The 14,150-nt window shown below is 49.8% G+C and overlaps 2 protein-coding genes across 8 annotated transcripts in view; one reads left to right on the forward strand and one right to left on the reverse strand.

The window, feature by feature from the left end:
• GSR (glutathione-disulfide reductase) overlaps nucleotides 1–2,395 on the reverse strand; it is a 47,439-nt gene extending 45,044 nt beyond the window's left edge. The window contains exon 1 of the mRNA XM_008252335.5: nucleotides 1,958–2,395. Within this exon, the coding sequence (XP_008250557.3) occupies nucleotides 1,958–2,248 (291 nt within the window). The 5' untranslated portion in view covers nucleotides 2,249–2,395. The remainder of the gene's footprint in view (nucleotides 1–1,957) is intronic.
• UBXN8 (UBX domain protein 8) overlaps nucleotides 1,208–14,150 on the forward strand; it is a 52,401-nt gene continuing 39,458 nt past the window's right edge. For 2 of the 7 annotated variants that reach the window (XM_089327321.1, XM_089327324.1), the window contains exon 1: nucleotides 2,414–2,583. Coding sequence is in view for 2 of the 7 variants with exons in the window: in XM_089327320.1 (XP_089183446.1) it covers nucleotides 1,372–1,450 (79 nt within the window). In the remaining 5 variants the exon portion in view is untranslated. Of the gene's footprint in view, nucleotides 1,451–2,410; nucleotides 2,584–9,626; nucleotides 9,699–14,150 lie in introns of those variants that run through there. The other 5 variants (XM_089327318.1, XM_089327319.1, XM_089327320.1 and 2 more) reach the window with 5 other exon arrangements.

The raw sequence follows: 14,150 nt of genomic DNA on the forward strand, positions 1-14,150 counted from the left end.
AGCACTGGAGTTAGGCGTTAAGCTGCCCAGTTAAGGCACTTGTGCCCCACATCAGAGTGTGTGGGTTAGACCCCTGGCCTGCTGCTCTTCTCTCCAGCTCCCTGGGAGGCTGTGGCCATGGCTCAAGTAGTTGAGTTCCTACCATCCATGTGGGAGGTCCTGATGAGTTTCTATCTCCTGGTTTTGTTTTTTTTTTTTTTTTTTGGACAGGCAGAGTGGATAGTGTGAGAGAGACAGAGAGAAAGATCTTCCTTTGCCGTTGGTTCACCCTCCAATGGCCGCCGCGGTGCATCGCGCTGATCCGAAGGCAGGAGCCAGGTGCTTCTCCTGGTCTCCCATGGGGTGCAGGGCCCAAGCACTGGGGCCATCCTCCACTGTACTCCCTGGCCACAGTAGAGAGCTGGCCTGGAAGAGGGGCAACCGGGACAGAATCCGGCGCCCCGACCGGGAGTAGGACCCGGTGTGCCGGCGCCGCAAGGCGCAGGATTAGCCTAGTGAGCCACGGCGCCGGCCCTATCTCCTGGTTTTGACCTGACCTAGCCCCTGTTGTGGTAGGCATTTGGGAATGAACCAACAGATGGAACACCTCTCTCTTTCAAATAAATAATATAATATATATTTTTAATCCATGGGAACAAAACTTATTTGTAAAGATTATAGTTTTTCAGGGCCAGCACTGTGGCATAGTGGGTAAAGCAGCTGCCTGCAGTGGTTCAAGTCCCGGCTGCCCCACTTCCTATCCAGCTCTTTGCTGTGGCCTGGGAAAGCAGTAGAAGATAGACCAAGTCCTTGGGCCCCTGCATCCGCATGGGAGACCCGGAAGAAACTCCTGGCTCCTGGCTTCAGATTAGCGCAGCTCTGACGGTTGCAGCCAATTGGGGAGTGAACCAGCGGATGGGAGACCTCTCTCTCTCTCTGCCTCTCCTTCTCTCTCTGTGTAACTCTGACTTTCAAATAAGTAAATAAATCTTAAATAAAAAAAAAGATTATAGTTTTTCAGCCTCAAGACTTACACACCTTATTTTGGGCCAGTGTTCTGGCACATAGGTTAAGCAGCCACCTGTTGTGCCAGCATCCCATGTGAGTGCCAGCTGTGTCCCACCAACACCGTGGCGGCTGCTGGGCTTCCAAGAAAACGGCCCAAGTGCCTGAGTCCCTGCCCCCCACGTGGCAGCCCTGGATGGAGTTCCAGGCTCCTGGCTTCCTTGCAGCCATTTGGGGAGTGAACCAACTGAAGCTCCCTCTCTCTCTCCCTCCTTTCACCTCTCTTTCTCTAACTCTTCCTTTCAAAGAATTAAATTAAATTTAAAAAAATTAAAAAAAAAAAAAACACCAAAGGCAAGCGAAACAACAGGCCTGAGAAATCACTCAATGGTGAGCCCTGCAGGGCTGCAATTCACAGGATTGCAGGAGCTTCTGAACCCGAGCCCAGGCTACACCATAGACCAAGGTAAGTCAGACGCCCTGGGGGCTGAACCCACGCAGCACAGCTTATCCCCTGGGGTGGTTCTGAACGCGCAGCCCAGGTTGCGAGCCACGGCCATCAGTCTTCGTGCACTTCTGGAAGGAGAGACCAGGCTCCACATCCCTCACCGCCACTCTCGCCCCTACACAGCTTTCCCAAATGCACCTACACAAGGTCAAGCATGGAATGCAATGCTTTCCTCCTACCTGGAGCCACGAGGATGCTGCTGGGCATTTAGCGAGCTAGGGCTTTCGTGCACGTCGCACCTGCGCCGGGCCGCACAGAGGCCCCCACCCCACCCCCCACACACACTTGTCCCATCTGCTCGGGGTCCTTCGGACCTCAGGGGCCGGCTGGGAAGGCGGAGGGCACGGCGCGGGGGCCGCCCACCCAGCTGGGTAGGATCGCGGTGGGGAAGTCCCCAGCCGTCCCCGGAGAGGCCGGGCGCCTGCAGGGCTGCGGGACGCGAGCCTGGAAGGACCTGGTACTTACGCAAGTGCCGCCCAGCTTGTGGCTCTCCACCACGGCGGCCCTGGCGCCGAGCTCGGCCGCCCTCCGGGCGCTCGCCAGCCCGCCCGAGCCGCCCCCGATCACCAGGTAGTCGTATGCGGTCACGCCGGCCGGCGGCGGGCGCTGCTCCCGTGCGCACGCCATGGCGCGGCTGAGGGCGCGCAGGGCCCCGGCGGGGCCGCTTAAAGGCGGCGGGAGGAGGGAGGCGGCGCGCGCCACACACAGCCGGCCGGGTCCCGCGCGCGCGCTCACGGCCCGGGGCAGCAGGGCCATGCACGCGGAAGTGGCGGCCGGGGGCGGGTCCCCGGCGGCGGGGGCCGCGGACCCCGGGCCGGCGCAGCCTCACCGTGACTAAGCACCCGCGGCGGGGGCGGGGGAGCGCGCGCTGGGGGCTGGGGCTCCCCGGGAGGCGGGGCGCTGCCCGGTCCGCCTGCCGCCAGCTCGGCCGGCTGCACCTGCCCCGGCTGCAGGGCCCCGTGCTTTCTCCGCCCCGGGCACCTGGACGCCGCCGGCACCCGGAGGTCCCCGAAGGCGCGTGGTGGCCTCTGGGAAGAGAAGTTCGTCCCACCCTGTTATTTTCGGGGTTGGTGCTTCTGCACGGCTGTGTGGTGAGCGCCTGCGGTGCTGATTCCTGGGCCCCAACCGGGGGGCGCGCCCCCAGGAAGTGTCGTTTTAAAGGACACTTTCCCGCCTTCTGCTGATTCTAATAAAAGCATGTAGCGTGAGAAGCATTGACATAATGGGTTGAATCAAAAGCACGATTTTTGTGGTCCACCAAAGAAGTATAGAGAGTAAAGGTGGAGACACAAACGTGTTGTCCTGGGCCGGTTACAGTCGCGGGACAGGGGCCTCTCATATCGGATTGCCAGGCTGGAAGCCCAGCTGCAGCCTGCTAACGCACCTGGGAAGGCAGGGGAAAATAGCCCAAGTGCTGGTACGTGTGCTGCCCACGGGGGACACCCGGATAGAATTCCTGGTTCCAGGCTGGCCTGGCCCAGCCCCTGCCCTTGGCCAGGATTTGGGGAGTGAATCAGCAGCTGGAAGATCTTTCTCTCTGCTTCTCGCTCTGCCTTTCAAATAAATAAATGAATTTTTAAAGAATTGTTATCCCCCAAGATGTGAGCTTTGCAATATCTAGAACTACCAATTACACACAAAAAAAAGCCTAGGTGCCTTGAATTTGTGTCTTAACAGGCCTCAATCCCTTGCCCATTGCCCACAAGGACATGAGTGTCTAGCCCAGGCTGGCACAGCCTCATCATGACCAAGCACCAGGCTCACCATGACTAAGCACCTGGAGGGGTGAGGCTTAGATGCCTAGAGGCAAAGAAATGAAGGTCGAGGTCAGAGAACAGCTAGGCCCAACGCAGGGAATGGAAGCCCGTGGCTCCCTGCTATTGAACATCCTGGAAACTGGTGGGAGGAGTTGCTATAGAACTTCAAAACTGGATCTTCTGGCAAGACCCACTGACACCCAGTGTTCGTTGCCAAGTGCAGGGCAAGGACATAGGCAGATGATGTGCAAATCCCAGACTCCCCAGGGGAGTACAGGTGGTGAATCTCAGAGTTCAAGGTTAGGGGTGAGTGGTGTGTGGTCAGTTCATCTGTGGGCCTTCTGTTGGTCCCCAGTGTGTGTGGCCATCTTTTGGTCAGTGATAGAGACCAGCAAGCTGCCTTTGAAATAACAAAGGTGGGCTCCAACCTGTGTGGGGCTAGGGGTAGACTGGGTACTGGTTTCATTGATCAGGGCCTAGGTGTTCTTGCAAAAGCTCTCAGAATTGAGACTACCATTGAGATGTTAACTGGAGGGTCTCTTACCCTTTTGCCACTTTGTAGTTTAATGGGTTTATCTTTAGAAGAATGAAACCTAGGGCCTGATAAAGTGAGCATCAGGGGCATTACGGATAAGAAGCTCCACTTCAGTCCCCTCTTTTCCTTTTCTCTCCTCAATCTTGAGGTGTATATGGATCATTCTAGCTGCTTCTTGCTGAAATGGAGCATGGTAGGAGGTTTCAAGACTGGAGGAGAGGGGCCTGGCACTGTGGCGCAGTGGGTTGAGCTGGTTCCTGCCATGCTGGCATCCCGTGTAGGCACCAAGTCCCAGATGCTCTGCTTCCAATCCAGCTCCCTGCTGATGCACCTGGGAAGGCAGCAGCAGATGGCCCAGTGCTTGGGCTCTTGTTTGCTACCCACATGGGAGACCCGGATAAGTGCCTGTTCCTGGCTTTCAGCCTGGCCTAGCCCTGGTGGTTACAGCTATTTGAGGAGTGAACAAGCAGATGGAAAATCAATCTCTCTCCCTCTCTCTCTCTCTCTCTCTCTCTCTCATCCTCTCTGGAAGAGAGGAAGTTGGGAAAACCCTTTTCAAATTAGGTTCAACTCAGGAGAGTCTGCATCGTGATGAGGTTTGGCTGAGGTAGTGTCTGCATGATTTGCAGGTCTTTCATCATTTCAAGCAACAACGTATTAATATTCCTACACCCAGAATGCAAACCAGAAAGATCAGTAGTTTGTCTCCAGGGACTTTGATTCTCAAACCAAGTGTAGAGCTATTGGTTAAGGCTCAGTGTGGAGTCAGACAGCACTGATGTGGGTGGGCATATCTTGGAGAGCTAGACAGATGTTCCCAGAGTGATTAAAACATCCTGTGTGAAGAGGGCACACATCCTCCCTTGGGTGACCGTGAGGATGTTTGAAGTTGCAGTCATGTGGTTTGGAGGACTGCCTTCCTCAGTACATAAACTTTATTATTTAACAAGAACAATCCTCTTTGCTTCTAAATAACCCTCTAGGCACATAATACAGAAAAAGCATACTTAGTATGAATGCTCACTCTCCTACCTCTTCTAAGGTACAAAGCAATGAAAGGGTTATGACTTTAGCCTTTTGGGCCAAGGTCCCTGGTGGCAATGCTTTTCCTTTCAAAGTTTCCTGGAAGGTTGCTACTACATATTCAGCCTTTTCTTTTCCTACTGTTTCCATCTACAAAGAATATCTCAGAACTGGAGTCTCCAAGGAGACATTGGTCAGGTACAACTTGCGGGAATATAGCGTTCAACAACCCGTAAGCAGTCACATGTGGGTTCTCCAGAGGGGCTCAGAAGCATGGTGGCTGGGTTTAAAGCTGATGGTTTTTACAGTAATATTTAGGTTGTCAAATGTTTCGGTGTGGGATTTCCCCGGGTGGCTGGAAGGAGCCCCCGATCTCCCTGTTGTTCCGAGAGGCTGCATACGGTGAGGTAAGCTGCCCAAGTGAACTGCTTTGCCTCTTGCAACAAACACATCACAGGTGGCCACGACTGTCCTCAGACAAGGCAGGCAGCCATGGATGCTAATATCCAGATTCTCTGAAAAATATGCCATCTGGCATTTCCTTTTTCTCAGATTTTGAGTCCATACTCTGGGTCCTAATCCTTACCTCATGTGTACAAAGGAGCGCAGTAGTCAAAGAGCTCTTTCTCAGTGTGGCAATCCCAGTGTGGGTGCTTTATATAGATCCTGGGGTGAGGTGTGAGGATACCAGTCATACCTAGCGGGCATCGTTCTCTTGAAATCATGGCCCTCTGTAGCTCTGGTAGAGTCATTTTATTTTTATTTAATATTCATTTGTTTATTTGAAAGAGTTAAAAAAAAGAAAAGTCAGAGAGAGAGAAGAGAGATCCTTTGTCTACTGGTTCACTCCCCAAATGACTGCAATGGCTAGAGCTGGGCCAATCTGAAGCCAGGAGCCAGGAGCTTCTTCCGGGTCTCCCATGTGGGTGCAGGAGCCCAAGCACCTGGGCCATCTTCTACTGCTTTTCCAGGTCATAGCAGAGAGCTGGATCGCAAGTGGAGTAGCCAGGACTTGCACCGGCGCCCATATGGGTTGCCAGAGCCTCAGGCAGTGGGCCCACCTGCTAGACCACAGGGCTGGCCCCTTGGTAGTCTTTTGAGATGAGAACCCCTTCTTTATAACCTTTCAGCTTTATGTATTTTAGCTTAGGGTTGACACCAGTGACTCCATCTTAACTTTTACATTCCCCCTTTGTCATCTTATTTCGAAAACATTGCTGATCAGTCTCCCTGTGTTTAGATTCTATTTGCCCCTTATTGCTAGGATTGACTTGTGGTTGTTGGCCTGATCTTGTCCCATACTGGAGAGGAAATGACTGACAACCAAGGGTTAGTGTCAAAAATCCTTTTATGAGGCCAGCGCTGTGGCCCAGTGGGGTAAGCTGCCATATCCCGTATGGGCACCAGTTTGAGGCTCAGCTACTCCACTTACTTCCCATCTGACTCTGCTGATTTGCCTGCGAAAGCAGCAGAGGATGGCTGAAGTCTCTGGGCCCCTGTACCCACGTGGGCGACCCAGAAGGAGCTCCTGGCTTCAGGCTTCAGATTGGCCTAGCTCCGGCCATCAAGACCATCTGGGGAGTGAACCAGTGGTTGGAAGATCTCTTTCAGTTTCTCCTTCTTTCTCTGTAACTCTGCCTGTCAAATTAATTAATTAAAAAAGATATGTTGGGTTTAATTGTTAAACACACACACACACACAACTTTTAACCACACTTGAGCAACAAAGGAGTTTTGGAAGGAGGGATTCTTAGGCTAACTTTTCCTGGAATCCATTGTTAAATTTAACTTTATCAGCTGTGTGGGCAAAAGTCATCATTTCAAAATGCGGGGCTAGCATTATCTTGCTGGGCGTTGTACTTCTGTAGAATTCTGTCAGGCAACAGGCATAAAGTCCAAAACCAACAAGAGAACAGTAATCCAGGTTTGTGTCTTAAAAAACAATGAACAGAATCATGCACTAATAGCAGGCATATCATCGTTGACTGTTTGCATAAGTACAGCAAGAAAAGTTGATTAACCATGTCGTCATCTCAGATTTAGAAAGCTCCCAAAGTTAGGAAGCCTAACCAACACAGACTTATTTTTTAAGTATAGTACCAAATCTATTAAATGTTAAGATCTGCCAAGAATTGGCAATTTGTCACTGCAAGGCTGGAAGCCCTCGAATTCAGGCATTCTGTGGATATTTTTTGATATCCAATTTTTTAAAATTTATTTGACAGATAGAATTAGACAGTGAGAAAGAGAGACAGAGAGAAAGGTCTTCCTTCCATTGGTTCACCCCCCAAATGGCCGCTATGGCCGGAGCTACACCGATCCGAAGCCAGGAGCCAGGTGCTTCTTGGTCTCCCATGCCAGTGCAGGGCCCCAAGCACTTGATCCATCCTACACTGTCCTCCCGGGCCACAGCAGAGAGCTGGACTGGAAGAGGAGCAGCTGGGACTAGAACCAGTGCCCAAGTGGGATGCCGGAGCCGCAGGCAGAGGATTAACCAAGTGAGCCACGGAGCCGGCCCAATACGCCAAATTTTTCAAATTGTATTCTATTATGATGAGAAAAGATTCTATATGAATTCATGCAATTAATCACATTGCCAACCCCCCAAAAATAGCCACCAAAAATACTACTTGATATTTTGTGAGGAAAATAAGGTAAATGTTTTATATTTGTTCACAAAAGCATACTTTACCAAAATGCTGAAAACCCTAGTAAACATAAGAAAAAATTTCTTGAAGTCTAGAAGACAGAACACTTAAGTATAGAATTAACAACTATACTTATGCATTGTGGCATAGTAGGTTAAGTCACCTCCTGCAATGCCGGCATCCTATATGGGCACCGGTTCAAGGCTGGCTGCTCTATTTCCAATCCAGCTCCTTGCTAATATGCCTGGGAAGGCAGCAAAATGTGGCCCAAGTGCTTGGGCCCCTGCACTTGTATGGGAGACTCCTGGTTTTGGTCTGGCCCAGCCCTGGCCGTTGGGGCCATTTGAGGAGAGAAGCAGCTGATGGAAGATCTCTCTCTCTCTCTCTCTCTCTCTCTCTCTCAGTCAGGAAAGAAGTCAGGAGACCCCCAACCCCTGTAGCTCTGCTTTCAAATACATTAAAAATTTTTTTAAACTAATTAATAATATTTTAAGTAAAATACAAGGAAACTCACAGATTTTACCAGTTTATTGTGTAATTCTTGTCTTATCTAATCTCCATGAATCTGTTATTTTTTTTTCACAGAGTTCTAGAAATTTTTCATTAGTCTACTGATCTTTGTCAGAAATCTGTATTTACAAATTTTTTTAGCATCTTTTCTGATTGTACATGTTTCCAGGGAAGAACAAGAACTGTGGATGACAAAAGACTAAAATTACCATGATTAAAATTTTGATAACAGTTTAGCAATTGGGAAGGAGATTTGATGCAGCAATTAACAAGCATAACAGGGCCAGCGCAGTGGCTCACTTGGTTAATCCTCTGCCTGTGGCACCTGCATCCCATATGGGCGCCGAGTTCTAGTCCCGGTTGCTCCTCTTCCAGTCCAGCTCTCTGCTGTGGCCCGGGAGGGCAGTGGAGGATGGCCCAAGTCCTTGAGCCCTGCACCCGCATGGGAGACCGGGAGGAAGCACCTGGCTCCTGGCTTCGGATCGGTGTAGCTCCGGCCGTAGCGGCCATTTGGGGGGTGAACCAATGAAAGGAAGATCTTTCTCTCTGTCTCTCTCTCTCTTACTGTCTAACCTGTCAAATTAAAAAAAAAAAAAAAAAGCACAGCAGATTTTCACAAAGGTATTCCATCTGGAGCTGATGTTGTAGCACAGTGGCTTGAGCCGCTGCCTGTGAAGCCAACATCTTTTATGAGCATTGGTTCAAGTCCCAGCTGCTCCACTTCTGACCTAGCTCCTTGCTAATGTGCCTGGGAAGGCAGCATAAGATGGCCCAAGTGTTTGGGCCCCTGCCACCCACAGGCTATATAAAATTATCAACTTAAAAAAATTAGCCTGCCGTAGTTTCATTGGATTTTGAGTCCCACCTGCAGTTGCTTTGGCAGGGCCAGACCAATGATTTCACCAGCCTTATCCATCACATGGGCCAGATTTTCCCCATCACTGCAAGTCTAGGGAGCTGAGGAAAAGTCACCAATTAAACAGAAATTACGTACAGAAGAAGCTGCAGTTCAGAAAGTGGCTGGAAAATAAACACTAGTCTTCTACACTTACCCAAGTTTTTTTTTTTTTTTTTTTTTTTTTAAGATTTATTTATTTATTTGAAAGGCAGAGTTGCAGAGAGGCAGAAGCAGAGAGAGAGAGAGAGGTCTTCCATCTGCTGGTTCACTCCCCAAATAAGTGGAAAGGCTGGAGCTGTGCTGATCTGAAGCCAGCAGCCAGGAGCTTCTTCCAGGTCTCCCATGTCGCCACAGGGGCCTAAGGACTTGGGCCATCTTCCACTGCCTTCCTAGGCCATAGCAAGAGAGCTGGATTGGAAGTGGAGCAGCTGGGACTCGAACCGGCACCCCTGTGGGATCCCACACTGCAGGCAGCCCCGACCACAAAGGAACCACAGTCCTAGAAGATGTCTTACCTTTAGTACACTGACCCCTGGCCAGAAGGCACCCTGGGGAGCTGTCCCGTGGCTCCTTGGGTGCTTTTAAATTCAGAGTCAGCCTCCTACTTGCTGGCTGCTGAATGGGTGTTGTTGGCCTAAAGCACTTTTTGGGTGGAGAAAACTAGGCTTAAATTTGGCCTGGACTTTGGAGCTGCCTTTGTTCTTTAGTAGCAATCTATGCTTGACGGTGTGAGGTGTGCTAATTTGGACCTTCCATTTTGCAGCTGAAAAGAGATTCCTACCTTTAAGAAACTGCTTTGCAACTTGACAAACTGGTTTTAGTAACTTGGTTCTGGGTGAGTGACCTCAAAAGCAATTTTATTTCCTTCCTGCCTCTCTGGTAGGCCTTTTCATAGATTTTTTTTTTTAAAGATTTATTTATTTGTTTGAAGGTAGAGTTACAGAGAGAGAGGGCAAGACAGAGAGAGAGATATTCCATCATCCACTGCTGCACACCTGAAATGGCCACATCAGCCAGGACTGGAACAGGCTGAAGCCAGGAGCCAGGAGCTTCACTCAGGTCTCCCGCATGGTGTGCAGGGGCCCAAGGACTTGGGCCATCTTCTGCTACTTTCCCAGGCCATTAGCAGGGAGCTGGATCAGAAGTGGAGCAGCTGGGACTCAAACCGGGGCCCATCTGGGGTGCAGGCATCTCAGGCAGCAGCTTAACCAGCTGTGCCATAGCTCTGGCCACAGGTTCTTTTCATTTTTTTTAAAGATTTTTTTTTATTTGTTTGAAAGACAGAGTTACAGAGAGAGAGGGAAAAACAGAGAAACCGATTTGCTGGCTCACTCCCAAAATGGCTGCAACAGCCAGGGGTGGGCCAAGCCGAAGCCAATAGCCTGCGGCTCTATCCAGGTCTCCCAGGCGAGGGACAGGCGCCCAAGCACTTGGCCATCCTCTGCTGCCTTCCAAGGTGCATTAGCAGGAAGCTGGACGTGAAGCAGCTGGGACACGAACTGATGTAGGCAGGTAGAGAGGCTACGATTGATTAGATTTGTGAGCTGGACGACCACACCTTCAGCACGCCCCGCTGCGGGATCTCATCTGTGTCCACCTGCCAATCAGGCTACATAACCACGCCCCTTTGCAAGTGGATAAAAAGCCTGGAACACAGTGGGCCTGGCTCTTTTTTCCTTTTTCACCCTTATTGCCCTTTGTTGCCTGTGTTGCACCAAGCCTTCAGGCTGCCCGCTCTCTCTGCCTTCATTTCGCTACTTGTGCTAAGCTACTTGAGGCTGTTCATAACCAAACGCTCGCTGCACGTGGCTCCTGGCCTGCTCTCTGCTCGGTGTGGATCCCAATTTCGTCTCTAGACTTCTCTTTCTCCATTAGATAGAGCCTTCACTCCTCTATACATTTCTCTCACTAAATAAAAAACTTAAAAAACTTACCATGCTGCCTGGTCTATTTGAGCCAGTATTCAGACTTCTCTGAATCTGTGGCAAGAACCCACACAGCTTATTCATGGCAGAAATGTTGATAAGCAATACGGTTTCAAAACTGGTGTCCATGTGGGATGCGGGCATCACAGGTGGTAGCTTAACCTGCTGTGCACAGTGCCTGCCCCTTTTATAGACGTTGGCTAGCGGCTCATGTGTTCTGGAGTAGCCGCCCTTTGTGGATTTGGGAAAGTTGGCCTTTTGGGCCCTGACGAGGGGAAACAGGCCTCCAATAGAGGCAGGACTGACCTTGATTGAAGAGGTGCTCCCAAGAAACCGAGGTAGAAGCCTGCCGTCCACCCTGGTGCACCCTGGTGTTTTTATCTGTCTTCTTATTTGTGCTGTTCACATTGCGGTTGTGATTTTTGTAGAGAACTGTTATGTGTGTTTCGCATTTGTCTGTTACTTGTCGTGTCTATATGGTAAATGTTCCCTATTATTTATTTCCAATTGGCATACAGAAAATGAGCACTCTGCATAAATTAAACCGAAATTAACCCAAATGTCTTTTAGCTCATGTGACAAGTAAATCTCTGGTTAATAGGTTGTTCTAAAGTTGTTGGTAAGAACAAAGTAATGGGGGACCAGCGCTGTGGCTTTGCGGGTAAAGCCGCCGCCTGCAGTGCTGGCATCCCATAAGGGCTCTAGTTCGAGTCCTGGCTGCTCCTCTTCTGATCCAGCTCTCTGCTGTGGCCTGGGAAAGCAGTGGATAATGGTCCAAGTCCTTGGGCCCCTGCACCTGCATGGGAGACCCAGAAGAAGCTCCTGGCTCCTGGCTTCGGATCAGCATAGCTCTGGCCGTTGTAGCCATCTAGGGAGTGAACCAGCAGTTGGAAGACCTCTCTCTCTCGCTCTCTGCCTCTGTGTAACTCTGCCTTTCAAATAAATAAATAAATAAATCTTTAAAAAAGTAATGATGTTATCAGAATTGTTAACATATTTTGAACCTGAATGTGCTGGCCAAGCAAAAGTGATACCTATTTTGTTTAGATACTTTTAAATCATGAAATTATAACTTTGGCCTAACAAATAACACAGGTGAAGATATGGTACAGTGTTCATTGTTTCCTATGTATATGAATAAGGTACAATTTAGTTTTCGGAGTTTGTCTTTGACAAGAAGACAACCATGTTTGTTTAATATTTTAGTTTCTTAAGTAACCTAAGTATAATTGTTAAAAATAAATTGGGTAAGGGGCCAGTGTTGTGGCACAGCAGTTTGACCCGCCACTTACACAATTGGTATCCCGTATCTGAGTGTCAGTTCAAGACCCAGCTGCCCCACTTCCAATCTAGCTCTCTGCTATGGCCTGGGAAAGCAGTAGGAGATGGCCCAAGTCCTTGGGCCCCTGCACCCACATGGGAGACCCAGTAGAAGCTCCAGGTTCTGGCTTTGGATTAGCCCAGCTCTGGCTGTTGCAGCCATTTGCGGAGTGAACCAGCAGATGGAAGATCTCTCTGTCTCTGATTGGTCAGTGACTGGTCCAGCATGCTTCCTTTGGAATGGCAAAGGTAAGCCCCATCTGTGTGGGGTTGAAGGTACTGGATATTAATTTATTGATCAGGAGCCAGTGCTGTGGCATAGCAGGTAAAGCCACTTCCTGCAATGCTGGCATTCCATATGGGCGCCTGTTTGAGTCCCAGCTGCTCCTGTTCCAATCCAGCTCCCTGCTAATGTGCCTGGGAAAGCAGCAGAAAATGGCCGAAGTGCTTGGGCTCCTGCACCCACGTGGGAGACTTAGAAGAGGCTCCTGTCTCCTGGCTTCAGATAGGCCCAGCTCCATCCATTGCGGCCACTTGGGGAGTGAACCAGCAGATGGGAAGACTTCTCTCCCTCTGCCTCTCTATAACTCTGCCTTTCAAATAAATACATTTTTAAAAAGAATTTCTTTGATCAGGGCCATGAGTTCCTGTAAAAGTTCTCAGAATAGAGGCTACCATTGAGATGTTAACTGTAAGGCCGGATCTCTTGTCCTTGTGTCACTCCTCTAATTTAATGGGTTTATCTTTGCAGAGGAACTGCAAGCTAAGGATGACATAGATATGTGGGCCCAATAAAGTGAACATCAAAGGCATTAGGGGTAAGGAGCTTGGCTTTATCCATAGTTAGGACACTATTTTAAGAACCACTGATCTGGCCGGCACCGCGGCTCACTAGGCTAATCCTCCGCCTGTGGTGCCAGTACCCCGGGTTCTAGTCCCGGTTGGGGCGCCGGTTCTGTCCCGTTTGCCCCTCTTCCAGTCCAGCTCTCTGCTGTGGCCCAGGAAGGCAGTGGAGAATGGCCCAAGTGCTTGGGCCCTGCACCCACATGGGAGACCAGGGGGAAGCACCTGGCTCCTGGCTTTGGAGCTATAGAGGCCATTTGGGGGGTGAACCAACGGAAGGAATACCTAAAATAACCTCAAATGTCCCTGTCCGTCTACATTATCTATTACATAACCATAATGTCTTCATAGCTTGTGTCATTTCCTGAAAATATTATGTTGGTTTCCTTCTCGGTCTCCCTCTTACTCAAGGTTGAGAGAGAGAGAATGTAGTGAGAGATTTATTTTAAGTGATTGGCTCATGCAAACCACAGAGAATGACAAATCTGAAATCTGTAGTGTGGGTAGTAGGCTGAAGAGCCAGGAGAGCTGATGGTGCAGATCCCGTCCAAAGGTGGTCTGTTGGAGAATTCACTCTTGTTCTAGGAGGCTGATCTTTTCATTCTGTTCAGGCCCTCAGTTGGTTTGGTGAGAACCGCCTGCATTATGGGCAGCAATCTGCTTACTCAAAGTTCAGTGATTTAGGGGTGAATATTTGGCATAGAAGTTAAGATGTATATGGGATGCCTGTATCCCATATTGAAGTGCCTGGGTTCAAGCCTCAGCTCTGATCCCAATTCCAGCTTCATGCTAATGCACACCGTAGAAGGCAGTGGTGATGGCTCAAGTAATTGGGTCTCAGCTGCCCCTGTGTGAGACCTAGATGGAGTTTCTGGTTCCTGGCTTTCGCACAGCCCCCCATTGTGGGCATTTGGGGGGTGAACCAGCAGATGGAGTGTCTCTCTCAAATACATACAATTTTAAAAAACTTTTACTGATTTAAATGTAAAGCTCTTCCAAAACACTCCCAAGCTGACATAAAAATCACCACTACATACTAGAGTACAAATTCCATACTGAGCAGGATTTTTTTTTTTTTTTTTGACAGGTAGAGTGGACAGTGAGAGAGAGAGACAGAGAGAAAGGTCTTCCTTTGCCGTTGGTTCACCCTCCAATGGCCACCGCGGCCAGCGCGCTGTGGCCGGCGCACCGCGCTGATC

This window comes from Oryctolagus cuniculus, chromosome 2 (genome assembly GCF_051225735.1).
Source record: "Oryctolagus cuniculus isolate XC-2025 breed Fujian yellow rabbit chromosome 2, ASM5122573v1, whole genome shotgun sequence".
NCBI classification, from domain to species: domain Eukaryota; kingdom Metazoa; phylum Chordata; class Mammalia; order Lagomorpha; family Leporidae; genus Oryctolagus; species Oryctolagus cuniculus.